The sequence below is a fragment of the Dipteris shenzhenensis genome, chromosome 13, assembly GCF_047967505.1.
Source record: "Dipteris shenzhenensis isolate YYH24624 ecotype China chromosome 13, Dip_SZ_1.0, whole genome shotgun sequence".
NCBI classification, from domain to species: Eukaryota; Viridiplantae; Streptophyta; class Polypodiopsida; order Gleicheniales; family Dipteridaceae; genus Dipteris; species Dipteris shenzhenensis.
Window position 1 is genome coordinate 16,830,766 of NC_141608.1, and position 26,323 is coordinate 16,857,088.

The window sequence follows — 26,323 nt, forward strand, 5'->3', positions numbered from 1 at the left end:
TGTGAGCGTTCCTTCTGCTTGTTATAGCCAGCCAGCATTGGCTTATGGGAAGCAAGTCCATGGTCCGATGCTTGAAAGTGGATTTGGCTCAGACTTAATTGTGGAGACTGCCCTTGTCAAAATGTATGGGAAGTATGGCAGCCTCATGGAAAGTTTTCATTAACATGCCCATGCGAAATGCGGTTTCATGGACTGCCATGATTACGGGATGTGCACAGCTTGGGAAAGCTAAGGAAGCGGTTCAACTCTTGGACCAAATGTGCCGGGAAGGAGTGATGCCAAACAAATCACTTATGTCAGCATTCTTGCTGGTTGTGCTGGCCAAGCTGTGCACAATGTAGGCAAGCAGGCGCATGCCTGCATATTAAACTTGGATTGGAGTCAGATGTGTTTGTTGTGACTGTCATCCTGTACGGTAATTGTGGAGGATGCCCTGATAAATTATCATAGCAGAGTGTAGTTTCGTGGAACGCCATGATTGTATTGTACGTGGAGCATGGGAAGGGTAAGGAGGCTTTGAAATCTTGGGAAGGGCAAAGGAGTGTAGTTTCCTGAAACGCCATGATTGTATTGTATACTGAGCATAGGAACGGCAAGGAGAATGAAATGCAGCAGACAGGACAAGGGTATTTTCGCCACCTGCGTCAGCATGGCAAGCGAAGCTGAAGGCAAGCAATACACAACTGAATTCTCAAACATGGCTTGGAGAAAGATGTTGTGATTAGGACTGCTCTTATTAATGTCTATGATGGCAAATGCGACGGCCTCAAAGACGCATGGATTATCTTTGCTAAAATGCGAGAGGGATATTGTTTTGTGGAATGCCATGGTTGAAGTGTATGCTGAGAATGGGCAGTGCAATGAAGCCCTCTAACTCTTTGTTGAAATGCAGTGGGAAGGGGTAATAGCAGACGATGCAACCTTTGTCAGTGTACTTAGTGCATGAGCTAGCCAGAGACCTGTAGTTCAGGGCGAACAGATGCACACTCGCAATCTAGATATTGGATTTGATTGTGAGTACTGCACTTCTGAACATGTATGGTAAATGTGGAGGTTAGAGGCTGGCTGGAGGGTTTTCAAAAAGCTACCTGAGGTGAACATTGTATCGTGGATTGCAATGATTAAGTGTATGCCCAGCATGGTCATAGTGGGGCTGCTCTCTATAATTCTGCCAGAGGGGGTCTTGCTTGTGAGTGTCTTTGCTGCCTGTTCCAACCAGGCAGCCCTAGCTCATGGGGAGCATATTCATGGGCTCATTTCAGACAGAAAATTAGAGTAATGCCTTTCTTGACATGTATAGCAAATATAAAACATCATTTTACTAATCCATATCATCCTGTGATGATGGAAATATTAAATCGCCCTATCATATTGATGGACCCAAAACATACAAACTTGGATGTATTCTTACCTTACGTGGTTGCAACAAACAACTTGCATTGCAGAAACAAATCTCTGTATGATCAACCTTCACAATTCTCTGCGACAAATTAAGACATAGGGTAGGGGCACCATACAGTAGGCTGATTGCTTGTGGGAGGCATTGTCATTCTTGTGGCAGAATGTAGCAAAACATCTACAAGAAAGCACAAGGATGTCATCGACACATCTACAACAAACGAGATCAACCAACCTGCAGTCCATTTTTTGCCGCTGATATTGGGCTGTCTATGGCGATGGCTAAGTTCGTACTTGCCTCAATGTGTCACAGGCATCCAATGCCTTCTCATCCAAAACACCCAAAATATCTGAAATAAATGAAGTGGACGTCTCAAGGTGGAAAGCACCCCTCACTTGGATAAACTCTCCCTTCAAAGTTCGCCTTTCCTCCTCCTTGTGGGCAGTCAAGACTATTCATGAAGGGGGCTTCTTTTCCTGCTCTGTTTGCAAACCATCTCCACCCCGAATGGAGTCCCCTTTACTTTTGTCTCAAATTCTTGCCTTAATTCCTCAACTTGTTGGCTGCTTCCTCCTGAATTTCCTGTTGTGTTTTGATTTGTTGCTGGTTATTTTTTGGCATGATCAGATCATCCCCAAGTTCGTCAATTTCAATTTTAAATGCTAGGAGAGACTTGTAGCTGCACATCAAGGACCATTTTGAGCACTTGTTACTGTATGTTTTATATTATAAGTTCCATGAGGAGGTCTTAAAGAGAGAATAATACAGTAATGTGAAGCATAGAAGAAGACCAGAAATACATTAGAGCTGAAAAAAAAAATCCTTGTTTCTGCCCAGAAATCCACAAGCTGACATTGATTTCCAGATAATGAGCTGAGCAGGTAAAACTGTCGGCCGCTGCCATTCAGCATGACTCTTAATGTTTGATGGCATTTTCAGACTAGCAATTCAATGCTTGTAGTCTCGATGCTTGGGCATATAATCTTGATGAATATTGGAAGGTGTAGTGGAAAGTGTTGAGACTGTGTATGTGTGCCTTTCATATGAGGCTTGTTAGCACTCTCATATCTCTTTGTTGAAGACTTTGATTTTATATTCAAATGGGGTGTTTGAACACCAAGTTATACACCACAAGTGCTCATCTTTTGTTGTGCCTTATGATCAAAATTAGTAGTTTCACATCTTCATTGATAAAGAAAATCCTAGGTTGTATTTCTGACAATTTTTTGTGAGCTTTTATTGATAGATTTATGATGCGTCTTTGTTGTAGTCTTTGTTTGAATTGTAGAAAGCTTTCTAAGAGCTTGTTTTATCGAAATCGTTTCACTCAAGCCTTACAAGGGAGAAATGTGGAGAAAACACATTTTACTATGATGTGACATAAAAAAAGTACAATTATATTACTTCGAATTTGCAAGAATGGAGCTAACAGGCCACACGGACTATATGGAGATGCCTCTTTGGGCAGATCTTAATGGATTACAAATTGGGCTTTTTCATGTGGGTCTTCTTTCCTCTAGACTCACCCTAAATTGGCTGCAAGAATGTTCAAGAAGAGATTGCGAACTTTTAGTCAAATATGGGACCCAGGTGGAGGTGATTGGATGGACCTGGCTTCAATCATACAGAATTTAAACCTTACTGCAGCAGAGGGAGAGCTGACGAGTCTCCTCCTGAGCAGGATCAAAGAGAGTTGGCCTACCAGTCAGTTTTTCAAGGAGTCGTTGGGTTTCAGAGGAGTTGTGTGGAGGACTGATAAACCCCTGTTCAAAGTTATTTTGAAGGATCTAAAAGAGGGAGACTCATTATCGATTTCGGGGTTGGCAAATGGAAGTTTCATGCTCCACTAGATGGACTGGATGTGTGAACAGCCAGGGTTAAAAGAGTATGGAAAGCAACTCCTTCCTTTAAAATCAACCTCCTTTGGAGAGTGATAGTGGGCAAACTCCCGGTGAGGGCCAGGATCTCCAAGTGGAATCCCAAAGTCATCCCTTTGTAATGGTTTCAAGGACACCCATATGCACATGCTCTTTCATCTGAGAAGTTTGGAGGGAAGTGGTCAGAATCTTGCGCAGCGTTGAAATTCACATTAAAGTCAAGTGGAAAATAGCTGATACCTTACATGAAATTTAAAAGACAATTTATGCAGATATGGAAAATTGGAAATTCATAAATGACGTGGTCTTCAATAGACCACCGAATGGGCTCAAGCTGCCATTGAGGAAAGCAGAAGAATGGTTCAGTTTTTTGGTCGTAAGAATGAGTCTTTCAAAGGTTTAAGCCCTTTATGGGGTTAAAGGTTTTGCCTTTTGTTTAAAGGAAGTCGTTTTCTTTTTCTATGTATATACTTCTCTATAATACAATTTTGTTTTTCCCAGAAAAAATAATAATTTTGCAAACCAAAGATAAGCAATCTTTAACTAAGTAGCATATGGCACAACTCTTCTCTCAAAGCAAAGATTCACAATCTTAATCTTTTATTGAGCAGCATTCATGGCAGAACACTCTATCGAAATGCCATTAAGGAAAAAAAAAAATGTAGCCCCACGATTCATTGTTCTGTGGGGATATCTACAAGTCTATTCATGTACCATTTGTGGGCCTTGGCTCCGATGCATTTACGACAAGCTTTTGCGCTTGCTTTGCTTAGATCGCTGCCTTCTTCACGCAATGTATCCTTTACTACCCAACTGACAAATGCTCCCAGATTGCTCTCGTTTGCCTTTAGATTGTACTCTCGCAGATGATCCAGCCCTTGTTGGAGGCGTGCAGGGGTGCAGTTGGCCTCGGCAAACTCAGCTGCAAATTTTGCCCCTGGCTCCTGATTCACTGTTCTGGTCCGTGTCACACATAATTCTTCGGTTTTGCTCTTCCACCAGAGGCGACTATCCCTGCACGCATCAAGACATTTCCAAACGATCCCCTCCCCTTTACCAGGATGCCCAAGTTGTCGTGCCACAGGGCAATCATCTCCTACTTTTGTAGTCAGTTCCATCGCTTTCTCGGCTGAGGCCATCGGATCGCTGACATTGATCTCCAATTCATATTTGGGAAAGTCATTGATGTTGTAAATACGTGCTTCTGGGGCCTTCACGTACCCGATAGCTTCCTGGGGCAACCATTTATTGTCGACCTTCACGTCGAAAACGAGGAAAAATCGGTCACAATTGCTGACACCCACTCCGTTTTGGATGTTGCGACCGCACCATTCACCGGATATCACGATAGTTCCCGGCATTTCGGAGCAGTTTTTTTTAATTTGCTCGAACAGCTCCCCGAACGTAGACAAGAGGTCGTTCACGAACGCAGCAAAACCACAGTTGTCATTGTCCTTTGTAAGCACCCGTGTTCTGGATTGGGAACAAATTCCGCTCAATGATCTCCACACGATGTCCCCATGCGTACCATGAACCTTGACTGTGCCCAAATATTTCAACCGTTTCAAGTGTTTCACTTCTTGAACGAAAGGAATTATCTTTTCCAGGCTTTCCAAGTAACCGATATGGGGATAAGCTCGATGCTTGTCATCCATGGTCTTGTAGAGGAAATCAGATGACTGTGGATGATATATGTCTAGAAGGCTCTTAACGTGGAAAGCACGTAAGAAAAAGTGCGCTCTACGCAAAGGAAGTTCCGGAAAGACATTACTGCATCCGAAGAAACTATGAATAACATACATATTGAGCCGCTGGAGGGTAATGTTGCAAACCTTTGGGATCATCGTTCCTAACCGATATGCGGATAATCTGGTTAAGGCTTTAACAAGAAGTGCGCACTACCCAAAGGAAGTCCCTGAAAGAACATACAGCCGCGAAATCAAGAGCAGAATATTACTCCATCCGAAGAAGCTATGAATAATACACACACAGCCGCGAAATCAAGATCAGCAGAATATTACTCCATCCGAAGCAGCTATGAATAATACACATATCGAGGGGCTGGAGGGTAATGTAGCAAACCTTTGGGATTCGGTGATTGCAAACAATCTCGGAGAGCTAATAAGCTGCTATAAAACATTTAGCAAGCCTTTGGGATTCGATGATTGCAAACAATCTCTGCAATAAAACATTCCGCTCATTGATGAAACTTTCCGCGTGCAAGAAGATGTTAGCTTGTTAGAAACCAACTCACAGCAGGCCACAAGAAGACCAATTACCTACGTGGGAGATGACAACACTATATACGTCGATTCTGACTGCTGCGCTTCACAGTTGAGCAATGTCTGCTTGACCGAGACGAGTCTGAAAAGCTTGAATATGCATGGTATTGACAGTTTGGGGAGAACCAAACTGTATTTTGATCACGCGCAGAGTGATACATTGAAGACTCTACAGAATACGCAGCAAACACGAGATTAAGCAGCCCAATCTACGGATGAAGCGAAACATGCATGCAGCTCACAAAACCAGCAACAAATGGAGGACCTCTAGGTAAATATAGCAAAAACACAGAAAGCATGCAAGCTAAAAACTCAACATGACTAACAGTCTCATTACAGAAATAGAAGAATCACATTTTCGGCGTCCATTGGGGGCATAGTTGTTGGCCTTGGCCTTCCGGTTTTAGGGGTTATTTGATCTCTATCCCTTGGGATTAGGGTATATTGTTTGTCTTATTTCGTAGGTTTTGAATGCGCTTGGTGGCTCTGTCTCTTCTTTGCACTGCGTCTCAAGGTCGTGACAGCCGCGATGTTTGGTTGATCTTTAAGTTTTGGGGGTGCGCTACATGCTTTAGCGTGCTTGGTTGGGATTCGGTGGTCTGCAGTGCATGCAACACTGGTTGATTGTAGTGCTTGTCGACAATATTGTTGAAGTTTAGCAGGATGGAAGAAATTAGTGATCTCACGAATTCATACAGTCCCACAGATTTAGACAGCAAATTTTGAATGCTAGTCCAGCACATAGCGAAACATTGTGTGGACAGAATGCATGGGTCTGCTTTGAAGCGATGTCCATGTTGTGTGTTACTTTAGGGTCCCTAGCGCTGAATGTGGTTTGCTTGATTGCATTGTGCGTGATCGTGTCTGTGAGTTTGTGAAAGGCTTCAGTTTCATATAGGTAATTATCCCCCACATTTCGATTCCCCTAAACAAACTTAAAGATAAAAGAAACATGCCATAAATTATTGCAATCCTTCAAAAAGGAAAGAAAGAAAGCATAATCTCATGAGTGAAAACAATTGTAGCACCGGTTGTTATCATTAGAGTTAAAGAAGACATTGCTTTGGGATCATTGATAGGGTTGGCCTAAGCTTTATAACCTTACACATTGACGAGCTCTTTTATGGAGAGTTCATTAAGTTTTAGAACATAGGTGACTACATCAGGGTAAGCAAGTTCTTCGTTTGCTCTACAAACCCAAGGAACAATGGAGGGACAATTGATTATAGGATTGCCTTTGATTCTTCGACTAGGGTTGAGAGGATAGAACCATTCGATGTAGTGCTTGAAATTTATGCCCAAGGAACTATCTGCCAATTCAAAGAGAGGTCGTTGTAGAAATCTCATAAACAAGGGTGAGGGAAATCAACTTCCTTTAGCAACTCTGGCCGTGTGACTATGATAAAGCTGGGCGCTTCATACAAGCAATGTGAAGAGTTGATTGTAGGAGACGGGGACCTTATGGAGGATCTAATAACACTAAGATCTGTGTGTTCCATGTGTATTCATTGTTCACTCTCTCTTTTTTTGTAAGTGTGAAATTTCTACTTCAATGATAAACATCTAAAACATTTGTTGGAATTTTGAATATATGAGAGCAGCTCACCTTTTTGAGCAATCGACAGTCTAACTATGTCAAGATTACAGAGAAATTTAAGGTTTTTGGAGAAGAAAAGTTTATATTGAAGAATGTTGGTTGCAAGAAGAACACCCAACCTATTGTGCTAAATATGCTCGACATCACCTTAATGGTGCCCATTAAAGACTCATTACTTGGAGCCTACCTTTCTCATGTTTTTAGTGTCCATAACCAACACATCGGTTATGGCAACCAGGTCTCATTACCAACGTTTTCTATATGGGCTTGCAAGTTTCCTTAATTGCTACCAGTAGTGTCTGTAAGATTGTTGGCATGTTGTCTAGGTTATTGGGACTTTAACGATGACTCGTGTTAACGCAGCCATTAGGGGAGAATTGGGGTCTCAAAAGGGCCTCATAAGGAATGGATTAAGCAATGGATTAGTATTGAGATATCGAGCTCCACTCGTGATATGCCAGGGTGACCGTTGTGCATTTATGTCACCGACTTGTTAGCTGCAGATGCAGTTGGTACATTGCCCATGAATAATAGTTGGATGACAACTATCTTTATGTACTCTAGTTAGTGGCTCAGTTAGTATACCGCCTAGGTTAGCTGAGTTTGGTTTGAGACCCACATATAGGGTTCACCTATTCCTTTTGTATTAAGAGAGATTTTTTTGGCTTTTACAACTAACAAGAGAAAAACTGTTTTTAGCCTCCACCTTTGTGTGTATTCCCTCATTGTGTATGTGAGAAAGCTGCAAGTGAGACTCCTTACTTCTCTCCCACTCTCTTCACATGGTATCAAAACTTGGTTCGTGGAAAGGAGCTCAAGAAAGCAAACCAAGTTCATGGTGTCTTGGTAAGAGGATCAGTGTTGCTTTCCTTTTTCGAGTTTGGGAGCAAATCTCTGCAGGTAGCACAGTCGGAAAGTGCGAGATGCACTGTCGGGTCCATTTCGGGACCCGTTTCGGTGACGGAAGTTTTTCGCAGGCACTCAGAAAAGTGCCTTGCTCTTTGCTGTACGACCACTATTCCGCAGGTTGGTGAAAAGTTGCCGCATAAATTGCATCGTATGCGTGTGCACAAGGATATTGGGAGTGACAGAATCATTTTGATTGCTTGTTGATGCAAAATCGTCACTAGGAAGTGACTGTGTGGTCAAATACGACTTTCGTTAGTTTTGCAGATTTGCCCTTGTGAGGCAAAAGTTGTGTTTTTTGCAGTGACATAATATTTTTATAGTGTTCTGTAATGGCATCTGATGCTCTTTCACAAATAGTCACTGAAAATCATCTTGACAAGAACAACTTACAAGAACAACTTCCAAGCATGGAACTTTAGAATGATGAATTTCCTTAAGGAAAAAGGCTATTGGGAGTTCATTACTGGAGCTGAACAAGAACCAATTATTCCTAATGTTCCCAATCAACATGAGTTGCAGGCATTTAAAGGATGGCATGAGACAGCCAGAAAAGTTATGTACTGGTTGTCTATCAGTATTTTAGATTCTATGATTGCGCATATTCAGGATGCAAGCACATCGAAGGAGGCGTGGGATACTTTAACAAAAATGTACAGCACAAATACGCAAGCCAGGAAAATGCAGCTCAAGCAGGAGTTGCATAATGTGCATAGAGAAAATATGAGCATCAATGACTACCACATGAAGGTGAAGAAGATTGCAGATGCACTTGCTTCCATTGGGTCACCAATGGAAGATGATGATTTAGTTTCTGTGACCTTGAATGGTCTAGGAAAAGATTATGCACAATTCTGGACATCCATTGCCGTCCGTGAAAAATTTCCTGATTTTGAGGAGTTGATTGCTCTTCTAATTTCTGCAGAGTAGAGAAATGGTGGTGCATCTTCTTCAGGAGAAACTTCAAAAGAAAATGTCTTCTACTCTAATGCTGGAAGAGGTAGAGGCAGAGGTAGAGCAGACTGGCAGAAATCACAATATGCAGCAAATTCAAGAAAGCCAGTCCTATGGAGGAGGACGTGGTAACTTTAGAGGCAGGGGAGCCAAAGAGGTCATGGTGGATGGCAAAGAGGCCAAAATGCAAACAGCAATGTTGAATGCTACTACTGTGGTAAAATGGATCATATGGCTAAAGACTGCTACAAAAAGCAGAATGACATCATGAATGGAAAATTGCAGCAAGGCAATTATGCATCCTCTAGTAGACAGGGTGATGACAGAAATGAGCATCTGTTTATGGTGCATCACATGACCAATTGTGTGACAAGTATAGAAGAAAGCAATGATGTGTGGTATGTTGACTCAGGTGCGTCAAACTACATGACAGGTCATGCAGAATGGATGCAGGATGGAAGGAAAAGGGAAGACCAGGATTTGTGGAGACTGGTGATGATACTGCACATCCTATTATGTAGATTGGTAAAATTCCTTTGTTTATGCAGGATGGGAAAAAGAAATACCTGTCTGATGTATTTCATGTCCTGAATATCACCAAGAACCTGGTTTCTGTTGGTCAAATGGTTAAGCAGGGCTTGCAGGTTAGATTTAATCCTCATGGATGGTTTGTTGAGGATATGAAAAATAAAGGTCGCTTGATAGCAAAAGGGAAGAAGAAGGACATGATGTTTACATTAGATGCGTACATGCCTGAATTGAGTGCAACAATGTTTGCACATGGGATCGGTGTAGTTGCAGATATTGATATCTGGCATAAACACATTGGTCATGTTAATGTATAGCGACTTAAATTAATGCACACCCAAAATATTGTTGCAGGATTGCCTAAGTTCAAGGTTCCAGAAATGCATAAGGTATGTGAAGCCTGTCAATTTGGAAAACCGGCAAGGAAACCATTTCCTAGACATGTTCAAGAGAGTAAGAGGCCATTGGAATTAATCCACTCTGATGTGTAGACTACTAAAGCTGCATCTATTGGAGGCTCTCATTATTTTGTCACTTTTATTGATGACTACAGCAGAAAAGTTTGGGTGTATTTTATGAAAAAGAAAAGTGAAGTGTTTGGACATTTCAAAGCTTTTAAAGCTATGGTTGAGAAAGAAACAGGCCTGCAAATAAAATCCCTAAGGTCAGATGGAGGGGGAGAGTACCTCTCAAATGAGTTTGCAAGGTTCCTGCAGGAGCATGGCATAAAGCAACAATATTCATGCAGTCATACCCCACAGCAAAATGGACTTGCAAAAAGGAAAAATAGGCATATTGGAGAGGTATCTCGTGCCATGCTCAACGAAAAAGACCTGCCAGATTATTATTGGGCTGAAGTAGGTGCTACAGCACTCTACATAATGAATAGGACTCCCATTGTAGCAATACATGGCATGACGCCAGAGGAGAGGTATATTGGTAGGAAACCCGATATTTCTCATTTTAAAGTTTTTGGTTGCATTGCCTATGTTCATGTGCCAGATAAGTTGAGATCCAAGTTGGATCCAAAAACTGAGAAGTGCATCGTTATTGGTTATTCTCTACAGCAGAAAGGGTATAGATGCTATAACCCTTCTACTCCTAAGTTAACAGTGAGCAGAGATGTCTTTTATGAGATGAGCAGCTGGTATAAACCAGTAAATGTGATTGATGATGTAGATGCACAAAATCATAATGCTGCACAGAATTCACAACAGCAATCACAAAATATTAATGGACCTGTAGTGTCCTCTAGTAGTGGTTCACATACTTTGCCATGGAGAGGCAGATTGAGATCAGGAGAATCTCCTCAAAGCAATGCAGATAGTGATATGTAAGTATCACAAAAAGAAAAAGAGAAAGTAGATCAGCCCATGTTTGATGTGAATGCAGGTCACTCTTATGTGGATGGTGAATCTAGTGGCTCAGAATAGAGAGCCTTGATGATGAGTTGGGTATTCCTTTTGTTGTTACACCTGGAGTAAGGAAGAAAAGGAATGTTTTGAGAGCACATGGTAGTGACCCTATTTTGTGCAGGTCTACCAGAGTTAAGTATCCTATGGATAGGCTGAAATATGATGGATTTACAGCCATTCACTATGCCTATATGGTCAAAGTGAGACACGAACCAGAACCCACTTCTTTTGAGCAAGCCATGGAAAAAGAAAAATGGGAGAAAGCCATGGATGAAGAAATGGATGCCTTGGAAGCAAATGCTGCATGGGAATTGGTGCCTTTGCGTAAAGACAAGAATGCAATTGGCTGCAAGTGGGTTTATAAGGTGAAGCACAATGCAAATGGTTATGTGAGCAGATACATGGCAAGATTACTTGTCAAGGGGTATGCACAGACATATGGCATTGATTATGAAGAAACATTCAGTTCGGTTGCAAGGATGGCAACTGTAAGAGGAGTCATTTCTATGGCTGCATCAAAGGGATGGTCTTTACATCAAATGGATGTAAAGGATGCCTTCTCGCATAGTGATTTGCAAGAAGAGGTCTATATGGAGTAGCCACCAGGTTATGTGAATGTTGTTCATCATGAGTTTGTTTGCAGGTCGAAGAAAGCCATGTATGGCTTGAAGCAAGCACCTAGCGCATGGTCTGACAAGATAGGTCACTATTAGCTTTCAGATTTCCAAGGCAGATTTCTCACTTTATGTGAGAAAAATAGAGAAAGACATTATGCTACTTGTTATTTATGTTGATGATTTGATCATCATAGGTGATAGTATGAAGATATCCTTCATGTGAAAATGGTATTGAAGCAGAAGTTTGAGATGAAGGATTTGGGAGAGCTGCGTTATTTCTTGGGCATTGGGGTGATTAGATCCACAAGTGGGATATGGCTTTTGCAGAGGCAGTATGGATTGGACATGCTGTCCAAATATGGGATGATAGGCTATAAGTCTATTTCAGTTCCTTTGGAGTAGAAGGTGAAGTTGAGCATAGATGCAGACCTGTGAGCTTCTGGAAGACCCTACTATGTACAGACGCATAGTGGGAAGTTTGATTTATATGACTATTACCAGGCCATATTTGAGCTATGCTATTGGGTTGGTAAGTTAGTTTATGCAGGCTCCAAGGAAACCGCATTTGGATGCAGCTAGACGCATACTGAGGTATGTGAAGTCCACATTATAGTATGGACTATTTTATGAGACTGGGGTTTAAATACAGTTGCATGGATACACTGATGCTGATTGGGCTGGTAGTATTTCTGATAGATGATCTACCAGTGGACATGTGTTTTCTTTTGGGAGTGCTGCAGTCGCTTGGAGCCGCAAGAAACAGCCTACAGTTGCCTTGTCAAGCACAGAGGCTGAATACAGGGGTGCAGCAATGGTTGCATGTGAGGCAGCTTGGTTGCATAAGCTACTTTATGATATGCATTAGTCTATAGATGGGCCAGTTGTCATTTATTGTGACAACATGAGCAGTATACACTTGGCAAATAACCCAGTCTATCATGCTAGAACAAAGCACATTGAGGTGCATTATCACTATATGCGGGAAAAGATTCTAGTAGGTTTTATTGATCTAGTTTATGTCAGCACAGTTGTGGATGCAAAGGAGATGCTTGCAGCTTGTGATACTGCCGGTGTAAGTTGTGAAGCTTACACATCTAATTTTAAAATTTTCAAGTCTGCTATTTTGGGAAAGTATAAGAAGTCTACAGTGCCCCTACCCACGCCTTGGCCTGTGAGACGTGCACGGCGAGAAACAAACCAATGTGTAAGAGAAATGCTTGGAGGGTACCATTGCGTAAGGGGCACAATGACTTGGAAGAGTAAAAAGAAAGATGGCTTGCAAACCTTTGAGATGAATGCTTTCAACAATGTCTACTTAGATTTTGAGAAACTACAACAAGAAATGGTCAAATTCTATGGCATGAGAGAAGATGGTAAGAGGAAATTCATTATAGCACTTCACTTTACTAGTTCGTTTCCTATATCATGTTTATCCTAATTATTTTTCTCTTTTGTTGTATAGATTGCAATGGAAAGCTCATATTTGTCATCAAAATGGATGAAGCTCAATTGGTGAAAGAACACAAGTTAGAGAGAGTTAGCATCTGCATTATGAATAAAGCCTTAGCCTTTGTTCAAGGGGACGAAGAAGTAGAGCAGGATTTCTTAGTGCAATTAGAGAAAGATATATGGTGGCTTGCAGCATTTGACACTCCAAAAGAGAGCCATGAGACATTGAAGTGGGTCTAGATAGAACAGGAATCCCATTGATGATCCAAAGACGAGGAAGGGCAAACATTGACAGTCGATGGCCATGGAACCTTTCAAGTTGAATGGCATCTTGCTGGTGATTTGAAAACCCTCAAGTGCTTGCATGGTTGTGATACAAGGGCAAATGCAATGAAAACATGCCTTTATTGCATGTGTTCGCAACGTACTAAGCAAAAGGCTAGCTTACAATGGGAGAATGCCATTCTATCTTGTAGCCAAACGCAAGCTCCCAATCGCGACGACAAGAAGGATCCAAAGTGGGATCCCATCTTGCCCATCCCACTTGAGAGAGTACACATATGTACTTTACACGTAGAACTGCGCATACTTGATAAGTTGTTGTATTTGCATCTTGTTTATGCTTGGAATTTAATTCCGCAAGAAGTATCCGCACGGTGCATTGTAGAAGTTGAGAAGTTGCTGTTAGAGATGGGATTCCATGGACGACATGTCAAACTTAAGGAGGATAAGAAAATGTGTGGGGCAAAATAAAATCTTCCTGCAAAAGTATCCATGGGTGGAGGGAAGGCAAGGAGATTCCTATCAAACCACAATCTCGACAAAGACAAACATACATTGTCTCAAAGTAGTTTGGGTTGGGAATACTAGAAAGCATTGTGTTAATGCATGACCAATAAGGCTTCTCATCCTCAAGTAGCAACTTTGAGAGCTAAAGTATGGACAAAGGTAGATGCATTGATAAAATGGACAAAGGTAGAGCTAAAGTATGGACAAGGGTAGATGCTTCACCAGGTTCAAATCGATGAGATGTATTATAAAAGGTTCAGGATGGCTGTGAAAGAGTTTATGGAATTAATGGTGAAAGCATGGAGGGAGTCGCACATTGTGCATTACATGGTAATCTTGGCACCGTCGTAATATTTAGCACTTGCTTTATAAATAGTTTTTGTTGCTGAAATGATTCTCATCATGTTTGCAGCATATTCTCTATGCACACGGACCATGGTTGGTACAAAATTGGGGTCCTTTGTCCATTTGGAATACACAAGGCATGAAGAAGTCACACTATAGAGCCAAGGCAGTCTACTTCAAGAACTCAAGGCATGGTGGTGGTGTCACTTGCAGCAATGCATTGCATGAGATGTTCGACTAGTTTTTTAGATGTTTACTAGGAAGGACTTTGAAGTCTGAAACGGCAAAGGCATCAGAACTTGCAAAAGCAGTTCAACTTGTATCAAAGAATAGAAGGCATAGTGCTTGGAAAGCATCCATAGGGAGTCGAGGAGTCACACGTTGGTTGCAAGGTAGAGTGAGAGAAGGGAGCATATGGGTCCAACCACCAATAGAAGCTATGGTGTAATTGTATACAAATATGAAATAAATATATTGCTTATTTTGACCACAATTTGTGTACTCACTCTTTAATATCTTGCTTATTTTGACCACAATTTTTGTACTCATACAATGTTGGGAAAAGTGGGGACATGGTGGAGGGGGGAGAGAAGGGAGGGGTGTGGGGTGGGGCGAGGGGAGGGGTGGAGTGGTAGCAAGGGTGGGGGGAGGGGGGGATGGGGTGTATGGGGGAGGGCGATGGGTGTGGGCGGGGCAAGTAGGGGGAGGGCAATGGGGGGGGAGGGTGACGAGGGTTGGGGGGGGTTGGAGGGGTTAGGGCGAGGACAAGGGGCAGGATGAAACCCTAAACGTAATTAAAAAGGATGTCAAAACATGATGGGCCTATATAAAAATTAAAAAAAAATGCTAACTCTCATTATTCAATGGCAAGAGTTAAGAACACTGCTAGACCCACTGGACGCCGCCTCCACCCTTCCTCCTCTAGCTCCACCACCTCCATGGCATCTGTGCACACGAACCTACCTGAGTCTAGTGGCACCTCCCCGACTCTCGTGGGCCCTCCCCCAACTCTTGTAAGGTCTCCCAGAACTCTTGTGGGCCCTCACCCAACTCTTCTGAGCATGAGCCTTCCCCTCAGCTTCCCCTCAGCCTTTCCCCTAGCCTTCCCCTTAGCATGAGCCCCAAGAACATGAGCCTTCCCCTCAGCCTCAGCCTCAGCCTGCTGACCCTTAGCCTTCCCCTCAAACTTCCCCTCCCCACCACCATGAGAGCCCTCTCCCGATTGAACAAAATGTGTTCAATAACCTCCAAGACATAGAGAGGCTTCTTGAGGGCCAAAAGATTGCTAAGAAGAGCACCATCTTCCCTCTCGTGATGATACAAACCATCACAGAGATGATCCCTATGCCCATGATGAGGGAAAAGTACACACCGAGGAAGACCCATCCCAAAGAAGGTCAAAGCTCAAGATGTGAGCGAGAGGAGGACTCGGAGGAGAATCAATGCAAACAAGAGCAGCGAAAGAAGTTCAAGGCAGACAGGAGGCCATGGGCTGGTGTTCGAGTACCTATAAGGCTCCCACCAAGAGTCAGGAAGCCGTACAAAGAAAAGCCAGGAGCGCGGGCCCTGAGGAAGATCAAGCAAATGTAGAATACCATCGACAACTTAACCCCACATGCTCCCTTCCAATGTGTGATACGGGAGATAGCACAGGGATACAAGAACGACATGGATTCAGCACGGGAGCTATGGGGGCGCTCCAAGAGGCTGCAGAGCAAGTGACCACTGCTCTGTTCGAGGATGCCAACTTGTGTGCCATCCATGAAAAGTGCGTCACGGTCATGGACAAGGACATGGCTCCAGCGAAGCGGCTATGGAGTGATGAATCCCTAGATTCTCTTGCAGCCCACTCTTAGGACTTAGACCACCCCTTGCCCTTGAAGGCACTATCTTGTGTCTAAGGCCCAAGGGCCCATTTTTGTAACTAAAATATATCAACATTCTCTACACTATCGCATTGTTGTGTATTTTCCATTTCTATCAGTAACTGATCATTTTAATGTAAGTTTTGAATTCTGTCAAATCCTCAAGGAATTTCACCTTCGTGTGGAAGGGAAAAGTGTCCGGCACGTCGCCAGGACCCCAAAAAGCCCAAAATCTGCCACGGCACGAATTTGGGCATTCTGGCAGTATTCGCAACGTGGTGGGTTTTGGGCTTTCCAGGAGATATATCGGGGGTAGAGCTTGATATCTCAACACTCCCCCTCAAGCTCAAATCCATCTCACGTACACCAAGCAAGCCTCAGGGGGGTCACTATGTATAAACCCTCTATATCACGTGCGTTCAAGGCATATTTCAAAAATCCCTTATCTGTAAATTTTTTATTAATAAAATGTACCCTTTTTCTATACAAATCTGTAAATTTTTTTGAAAATCGTTTTAAATACTCCCTTACGTAAGTTAACTTTTGTTAAATTTAGATATTAAAAACATCCTTCTGTTGAACTCACGTGATAGGGTTACATATAATGAGTGACCCCCCTGAGAAGCAAGCTCCTAAATCTGCGAAGCTTCTCGGTACCCAATGCCTTCGTAAAAATATTAGCCACCTGCTCCTCAGTGCTGACATAGACAAGATCAATCTCACCAGCTAGAACCTTCTCTCTCACAAAGTGATAATGCACCTCAATGTGCTTCGTTCTAGCATGATAAACTGGGTTATTAGCAAGCATGATGCTGCTAATGTTGTCACAATGAATGACAACTGCTGCATGAATTGTGTGTCCCATATCTGCAAGTAGCTTCCGTAACCAAGCTACCTCACATGCAGCCATTGCTGCACCCCTGTACTCAGCCTCTGTGCTCGACAAGGCAACTATTGGCTGCTTCTTGCTGCTCCAACTGATGGCAGCACTCCCAAGGGAAAACATAAAACCACTAGTAGATCTCCTGTCTGAGACACTACCAGCCCAGTCAGCATCTGTGTATCCATGTACCTGTAATGCACACCCAGCTTCATAAAACAGTCCATAATGCAATGTGGACTTCACATACCGCAGTATGCGCCTAGCCGCATCCAAATGTGGCTTCCTCGGTGCCTGCATAAACTGACTCACCAGCCCCACAGCATAGCTCAAATCTGGTCTGGTTATAGTCATGTAAATCAAGCTACCTACTATGCGCCTGTACATAGTAATATCTTCAAGAAGCTCACCTGTCTCTGCATTGAGCTTCACATTCTGCTCCAATGGAACAGAAATAGGCTTACAGCCTGTCATCCCATATTTGGACAGCATGTCCAAACCGTATTGCCTTTGCAAAAGCCATATCCCACTCGGGGATCTAATAACCTCAATGCCCAAGAAGTAACGCAACTCTCCCAAGTCCTTCATCTCAAATTTCTGCTTCAACAGCAGCTTCACTTCATTAATGTCTGCATCACTATCACCTGTAATAATCAAGTCATCAACATAGATGACTATAAGCACAATCCCTCTGTTTGTCCTTTTCACATAAAGTGAAAAATCTGAATTGGAAATCTGAAATCCAATAGTGACAATATATTGCCCTATCTTGTCTGACCATGCCCTTGGCGCCTGTTTTAAGCCATACAAGGCTTTGCGCAACCTCTGCATACAAAATCGGGGTGTGAATTATCCTCATAACCTTCCGGCTGCATCATATAAACCTCTTCCTACAAATCACCATGCAAGAAGGCATTTTTCACATCCATCTGATGCAAAGACCATCCCTTTGCAGCAGCCATAGCAATTACTGCTCTCACGGTTGCCATCCTTGCAACTGGGCTGAAAGTTTCCTCATAGTCAATTCCATATGTCTGCACAAAACCTTTGGCAACCAATCTTGCCTTGTACCTGCTAACAGACCCATCAGCATTGTGCTTTACTTTGTAAACCCACTTGCAGCCAATAGCCTTCTTATCATGAGGCAAAGGCATCAAATCCCAAGTGTGGTTTGCATCCAAGGCAGCCATCTCTTCATCCATAGCTGCTTCCCAATTTTTATGCCCTACTGCATCCTCAAAACATGTGGGCTCTGGCTCCTCTAGAACCTTGACCATATAAGCATAGTGATGTGCTGTATACCCATCATATCTCAGCCTGTCAACTGGATACTTAATACGAGTGGACCTCCGTACAACTGGATCAGTTGCAGGCATCTTTAAATCATGCCTGCTTTTCCTTGCACCAGGTGTAACAACAGACGGAATCCCAAGTTCCTCATCAAGGCTCATTTCAGAGCCGCTTGACTCTCCATCAACATGAGAGCTACCAGCAGACACATCAAACACTGGAGCATGGTCTACTTTTTCTTTTCCCTTATGTGATACCTGCACAACACTATCAGGGCTACCATGTGACGATTCACTAGATCTCAATCTCCCTGTCCATGCATTAGATCCACTAGTAGAGGACTCTCTGGGTCCACTCAAGGCTTGAGATTGCTGCTCTGCATTTATTGCAGCATTCCCATTTCCTGCATCTGCATCTCCTACCATAACAGTTGCTCATTTCATCAAAAACAACATCTCTGCTCACTTGCATTTTGCGGGTGGAAGGGTTATAACAGCGATACCCTTTCTGGTGCAGAGCATATCCAATAAAGATGCATTTTTCTGCCTTTGGATCCAGCTTTGTTCTCTTCTCATCAGGAACATGAACATAAGCTATGCAACCAAATACCTTCAAGTGAGAAATATCTGGTTTTTGGCCTGTATACATTTCTTCAGGCGTCATGCCATGGACAGCTGCAGTGGGGGTTCTGTTCATAATATAAACAGCAGTTGCTACTGCTTCAGCCCAAAAATAATCAGGCATGTTTTTCTCATTTAGGATCGCCCGTCCTACTTCTGCAATATGCCTGTTCTTCCTTTCTGCAACCCCATTCTGCTGAGGGGTAGACCTGCATGAGTACTTCCTTTGAATTCCCTGTTCTTTCAGATATTCACAAAATTCTTCTGAAAAGTACTCTCCCCCTCCATCAGATCTTAGCACTTTAATATGCACACCTTTCTCTTTTTCAACCATGGCCTTAAAAGCCTTGAAATGGCTGAACACTTCACTTTTGTGCTTCATAAAATAAATCCACACCTTCCTAGTGTAGTCATCAATAAACGTCACATAATAATGGCATCCACCAATAGAAGCAGCTTTGGTTGTCCAAACATCTGAATGGATCACTTCCAAAGGTCTTCTGCTCACCTTAGCATTTTTGGGAAATGCATATCTGGCCTGCTTACCCATTTGGCATGCTTCACATACCTTTTGCATTCCCTCAACTCTGAATTTAGGCAAACCTGCAACAATGTTTTTCGTTTGCATAGATTTCAGCCTTTGTATATTCACGTGCCCAATGCGCTTGTGCCATATCTCAATATCTGCAATGACACCTCTCCCATGCGCAAACATAGCAGCTTTCACCTCAGGCATATCAACATCCAAGGTGAACATTCTGCCATTTTTGTTGCCTTTCGCAACCAAGCGGCACTTATTTTTCAAGTCCTCAACAAAGCATCCATCAGGATTAAATCTAACCTGCAGACCTTGCTCAACCATCTGGCCAACTGAAACCAGGTTCTTAGTGATTTTTGGAACATGAAGTACATCTGCCAAGTACTTCGTTTTGCCATCCTGCATAGCCAATGGCACTTTACCAACCTGCGTAATTGGGTGCGCAGTATCATCACTTGTTTCAACATAACCTGGCTTATCCAAATTTCTAACATCATGAAACCACTCACCATGACTGGTCATGTGGTTAGAGGCACCTGAATCAACATACCAAACATCATTGCAAGCTGCAGCATCTCCTGACATGGAGTTAACCATATGCTGCATCACAAAAAGGTGCTCATTTCTGTCGTCACCATGCCCACTTGATGATGCATAGTTGCTTTGCTGCAACTTCCCACTTTTGATGTCATTCTGCTTTTTATAGCATGTATTCTCCTTGTGTCCAGGCTTTCCACAATAATAGCATTCTGTGCTGCTATTTACTTGCTGGTTCCTTTGCCATGAACCACGGCCTCTTTGGCTCCCCCTGCCTCTAGAACTACCACGTCCTCCTCCATAGGACTGGTTTTCCTATTGTTGCTGTTGGTTCTGATTTCCTGCACGGCCACCAAAACGGCCTCTTCCTCTACCCCTGCCTCTACCTGTATTCGAGTAGAAAGCAGTCTCTTGAGAAGTTGAGGTGGCTGAATGACCATTCCTTTGCTCTTCACTCAGCAAGAGAGCAATAAGTTCCTGAAAATCAGGAAATGTTTCACGGACTCCAATGGATGTCCGAAACTGTGCATAATCTTTCCCAAGACCATTCAAGGTCACGGACACTAAGTCCTCATCATCAACAGGTGCTCTGATGGAGGCAAGAGAATCTGCAAGGCCTTTCACCTTCAAGGAATACTCATTTATATTCAGATTTTTCCTTTGCACATTGTGCAACTCCTGCTTTAGCTGCATCTTTCGTGCTTTGGTATTTGTGCTATACAGCTTCACCAATGTATCCCATGCCTCCTTAGGCATCTCTACATCCTGTATATGCACAATCATAGAATCTGAAATGCTAACAGACAGCCAATACAGGCATTTTCTGGCTTTTTCATGCCATTCTTTAAAGGCCTTCAATTCAACAGGAGTGGGAGCAGCACCCAAAACTGGTTCTGCAGTTTCACCACTGATGTAATCCCAAACTCCCTTTCCCATAAGGAAGTTTGTCATCCTGAACTTCCATGCTTGGAAGTTGTTCTTGTCAAGCTTCTCACTGACAATGGTAGACAGATTATCAGACATTTTACAAATCACGAATTGCAACAGCAACCTGTAAACACAGCAAATGCCTCACAAGGGCAAATAGCAAAACTTCTGCAAAAAGCCTCACAGGGGCAGATCTGCAACACTAACAAAAGTGGTATTTCACCACACAGTCACTTCCTAGTGACGATTTTGCATCAATAGGCAACAGGCATAAATCTACAACTCCCAATATCTCTGCACACAGGCATACGATGCAATTTCTGTGGCACCTTTCCACCGACTAGCCGCGCAGTGGTCGCACAGCGAAAAACAGGGCCTTTTTCTGAGTGCCTGCGAAGAACTTCCGCCTTCAAAACGGGGCCCGAAACGGCCTCAAATCAGAAAAATAAAGTCACACCGCGAAGGGCCTCTCAATCTGGAAGAGTGCACTCCTGCACTTCTGGCTGTGCTGCCTGCAGAGATTTGCTCCCAAACTCGAAATAGGAAAGCAACACTGGTCCTCTTACCAGGACACCACAAACTTGGCTTGCTTTCTTGAGCTCCTTACCACGAACAAGGCTTTGATACCATGTAAAGAATAAGGGAGAGAGATAGGAGACTCAAGTTCAGCTTTCTTCACAACACACAAAAGAGAGAGGACACAAGGTTGGAGGCTGAAAACTTTCTTCACTTTTGCACACAACAACAATACAACAGAAGAGGGAAATACCCTATATGTAAAACCCTAGAATACGTGGTTCATATGTGAACCCAAACCAAAAACATACGTGGTAGTCTAACTACACCACGAGTACAACTAACATAGGCGGTGACATAAATGATAGTCATCCAGGAGATATATCGGGGGTAGAGCTTGATATCTCAACAGTATTAAATTAACACAACTAAATTGATGGAGAAAATATATCATCAATGACTTAAAAAAAATACAATGGAATTCATGACAAGAAATGATAACTTAAAACAAATAATAAAGACATGTAGTCATGTATCCATTGAAATATCCAATTAAATATATGTTTATATATACAAAAGGCCTCATAGGCTATCTTTCTTCTTGGCTAGTTTGAGTACATCGAGAATAGGGGTCTTTGAATCCCCTAGTGGATTCCTAGATATAAATCTAGCCACAACAGCACTAACGTCCTCGTCTCCTACTGCCAAAGACATAGCCATTGCCGTCAATGCCCTACCATGAATGTTCGATGTAAAGGCATTGATAGCAGCTAGGCAGTGTACCAAAATGGATTTTTCGGCATTCCAAGTAATGTTGGAGTATCCGATAGCACGCGACAAAGCCTTGCACTTCAGCAACTCCGAAGGATCTCGACGAGAAAATTTGCTGTGAAAGACCATGATATGCCCTATGACTTTGCCAAGGTAATGGGCCAAATAATGATCTCGCCCAAATGTATTGCGAACATTACCCCGTCAAGATGAGAATTCATCAAACTCAAACGCATCTTGCAACGATTCAACAAACATTAGAAGACTGATAAAACAAAGGGAGTTTCCATTTTCCAAGCAAAATCCCCCGACCAACGAGCAGACAAAAGGTGGGAGGGGTCAAAATATATAGGCTCAAGTCATTTTTGGGGAGCAAAAAATTCCAAATTATTTCAAGGAATATGTAAGTAAATATGAAACATTGATAAATAGATATAGATATAAATATACCTTTATATAATATACACATATAATGTCCAAGTGGTGACTTATTTTATGACTTTCAAAAATCCATCCTTTTCCTTTCACCATTGCTTGGATCATGAAATTTTGAGCAAATATCCTCTTTACGGTTCCTCAAGATGACCCAAGAAAAATAAATAGTACCTTTTTAATAGACCCTCTAAGTGTATTTTGCCAAAGGAATATGGTTTGAAGAGCTTGCCCCAACCCTATTCTGCTGGCGAAATACCCTTGGAGAGCCTATGCAGAAGGGGTCATAACTTTTGCTCCTTAGCTCAGATTGAGGAGCTGAAAAAGGAAAAATGTTTAAAATTTAATGATCTATGCAATGGTAGGTTATAATTATACTTTTTATAGTTATAAAAGAGAAAAATTAAAAATTTCAAGATGTATATGAGAGTTACAACTTCTCCCTAATTCATATTATGGTAGGAAGGAGTTTAGTAGAGACCACATTTCCTTAAAAGTACTTAGGTTTAGAGAATCGGGAATATTTTTAAAATCCCTACCTTGCCTTTCCATATTTGATAATGTATTAGAGATTAATTTATGATCGATTATAATGGCTTCAAGTATGAGGTTTCTAATACCTTTTTCCTACTCATCCAAGGAATATGGTATACATTGTTATATGAGAGCTTCAAATATGGGATTGCTAAAGATTAGGGAAAGTATTTTAAATTGATTGAGTTACCATAATACTCAAAAGACAGTATGGTAGGGAGGCATTTATAGGAGTTTCTAAAGTGTTCACTATTTGTTCATATATAGATGATGTTCTCTAAAATGAGGGTTATAATGAAAAATAAGTAAGTATATGGTTCCATAAATGAGAAATTAAGAAAGAATTGTATATTCCTTTGAGAAATATACAAGCATGGTTGCTGTAAAAAACTATCGCTCGAAATTTTCTACTCGTAGGTTTTTGCTCAGAAACTGTGCACATCCAACAACAAATTATACTGAAAGAACATCAAAATAAAAAATATTGTTCAAACTTACCACTACAGCATCGTCGGCTTCTATACCTTCCTCATTTGCAATGTTAATGGAACAAGGTGCTATGTGATGTTCCATTTGAGAGGTGGAGGATTTCTCCTAACCTGTGTTGGAGGTGGAAGCTTTTGCATGAGAGGGTTGTGCATCGTATACAGACATGTCTGCATCCCTTATTGAAACCAGCATCGTCAAGAGAAAGTCTTCCATTGTCTGGTCTTTGGGAACATTGGACAACTGTTTTACAACTCCATCTAACTTGAGAGCAATCGTATCTTTTCCTTTTGCTGGACATTTTGCATCATTGCTGACTGCTACCATGATGTTATTCCCTACCGGCTGTAGAGAGGTATACCAATCCTTCCTACTAGTCATGTGGCGCGATGCACCATTGTCAATGATCCAAGGTTCATCTGTAGGTACATGAACTGCCTCCATGCAAATCTCCTCAATTAAGACGAACAGCTCTATGGGTACTGCCTGCGCACTGTTGCTGGACTCTTTCTTCACTCGGTTCTTCTCATCTGCAATCTTCATGTGGCACTCATTCTGCTTGTGCCCTGCCTTGTTGCAATAGAAGCACTTGATCTTCTTCTTTCTCTTTTTATCATCAGAAGAAGATGGGTTACTAGAGTCCTTACCCTTACCTTTCTTTGATCCGGTCCAGAAAGCCGAATCTTCTCCAGTCCTCATCTTTTGACGCATCTCCTCCTCCAGAAGCATCGCACTGAAATCCTCAAAGTTGAGGGGCGGATTTCTGTTCTATGTATTCAGTGCCATAACAAGACCGTCTTACTTTGGTGAGAGAATCCATATGCACCTTCGTGCTAGATTCTCACTGGTAATGGTGATGCTAATCGCAGTCATTTGATTGCGCAGATTCTTCACCTTGGTGATGAACTTCTCTGCCGCTTCAGACTCAGACAACTTTTCATTTGTGAGTTGAGTCTCCAGATTTTGAATCCGCATTTGATTCATGTGTACTAATTTTTCAAGACCGTCCATGCCTCCTCCGTTGTGGTGACATGTTGAATTAACGCCATGACGGAATCACTAACACTGCAAACATAGAACACAACGCATCTGCATTTCTTCTTGTCCACGCAAGAATCTCATCTGCAATTGGTACTATCTGTTGTCTTGCATTGGCTGGATTCAATCTCGGAACCGGCCTCACGTCCACCCCAGTAGCAGTGTCCCAAAGCTCATATATGCGCTTAGGATGGTCTTCATCTTGAACTTCTAGAGAGGATAGTTAGAGCCGTCCAACTTTTCGCTTTCGTCGAATGGTGGGATTCGCAGTCTTGCGAGCTGGGCCATCTCTCACAATCTGCTCGCAAATAGAAACACACTACCAAATCTTCTTGCTAGAGTCCAGGCTCTGATACCATGTAAGAAAATAATACAACATCTATGCCCAACAGATAAGAGGATCTCATACGCAAGAGAGAAAACAAGATAGTATGGAGAATAAAAATTTTGATTACTGTAGAATTGATACGATAGATGGTGCTGCCTCCCAGCCATGCACTCCTGTGAAAGAAGCTTCAATGGTGTGTTGGAAATAATAGAAGACGGAGGCTGAATGCTAAGGAATCAAGGTTGCTATAGCCAGTGATGAAATGGGCTCCACGGGCTTGCTCTTATATAGCCACCAATCGTAGTCGGTTAGGCTCAATGGGGTGGCCGACCCAATCCACCCAAAATGATCGACTGGGGCTCAGTCCTGAAATAGGCCACCGACCATATGATAGAACCGGTGCGCAAAACAGAGCAACTAACCTACAGAGTCCGTTCGGCGGCCCGCAGCCATCTGGGATCATCTGAGGCTCCAAACGGGCCCCGCAACCCGAGAGTGGGCTGCCCCGAGAAATGCTCCCTCTACCCTCAATGTGGTCAGTCATGGGATGCCTTCCTGCACTTGCATGTAGCCTAGTTGGTAGTGTACCGACTCTATCTGAAGCCATCCAGCCATTAGGCCACACATGGCCCCCATCTGGTGTCCAAACTAGGACCTACCGAATAACCGAGCTACTCAAATGCCTTCTCCTCATATGGGGGGCTTACAAGTAGAGTTAGTTGGTTCCTACGTAGTTACACGAGAGTGGAGCATTGATATCTAACAAGGCCATCCATTGTATTTTGATTTGGAGTAGGGTAAAGATCATGTAGATGTGCTTGATATGTAAAAGTCTAATTATAATTGTCTTGGATTGGCTCCTTGCCTAGTACCCAAATAAAATCCTTCAATGGACTTCAATACTAATATCTTGCTTGACTTGCTCATCATGTATTCAACACTAGCTTCACTTTCATAAGCTGGTCCATCCTATGGAAGAAAATGACTTGCGGAATGTTTTACGTTGTTAACATGCTCACATGTTTTCTTTCAATGTTTCTTTTCTATTTATCTTTGATATCATTACTTCTTGGATTTGTTACTTCACATATGCGAAGGTGCTTCTCACATGTTTTCTTGTCATTTTCAAGGCACTCATTTATCTCCAAGGTAAGCTCATATGTCCTCTTTCATCACACTCAATCCCGGTCATGCATGGTCCACATCAAGATACCCCTAACCAAAATATCATTGGTATGTCTAGGAGCTCTGGAAATATCAAAGACCTGCACTCCTCTCCATTATATCTGTAACTCCTCCATCAAAGGTGCCATGCACACGTCCATATTTTTTGCCTTGTACTTTCCTGGCACAAATAGTGCAAGCATGAGGTGTCCCTTTTTTATTGTTAGCCATGGTGGGAT

The 26,323-nt window shown here is 42.5% G+C and overlaps 1 protein-coding gene across 1 annotated transcript; it reads right to left on the bottom strand.

Annotated features, from left to right (window-relative positions):
- Positions 1-3,950: 3,950 nt before the first annotated feature.
- LOC147895098 (uncharacterized) lies at positions 3,951-5,875 on the bottom strand. Its single transcript, XM_087383409.1, has 3 exons — positions 5,556-5,875; positions 5,359-5,454; positions 3,951-5,191 (listed from the first exon to the last, which is right to left on the bottom strand). Exon 3 carries the CDS (start codon positions 5,118-5,120, stop codon positions 3,951-3,953), a length of 1,170 nt encoding a protein of 389 aa, XP_087239535.1. The 5' UTR covers positions 5,121-5,191; positions 5,359-5,454; positions 5,556-5,875.
- Positions 5,876-26,323: the final 20,448 nt, after the last annotated feature.

Coding starts and splice junctions, on each gene's coding strand:
- LOC147895098 (XM_087383409.1), bottom strand. CDS start 5,120: ATGATCCCAAAGGTTTGCAACATTACCCTCCAGCGGCTCAATATGTAT.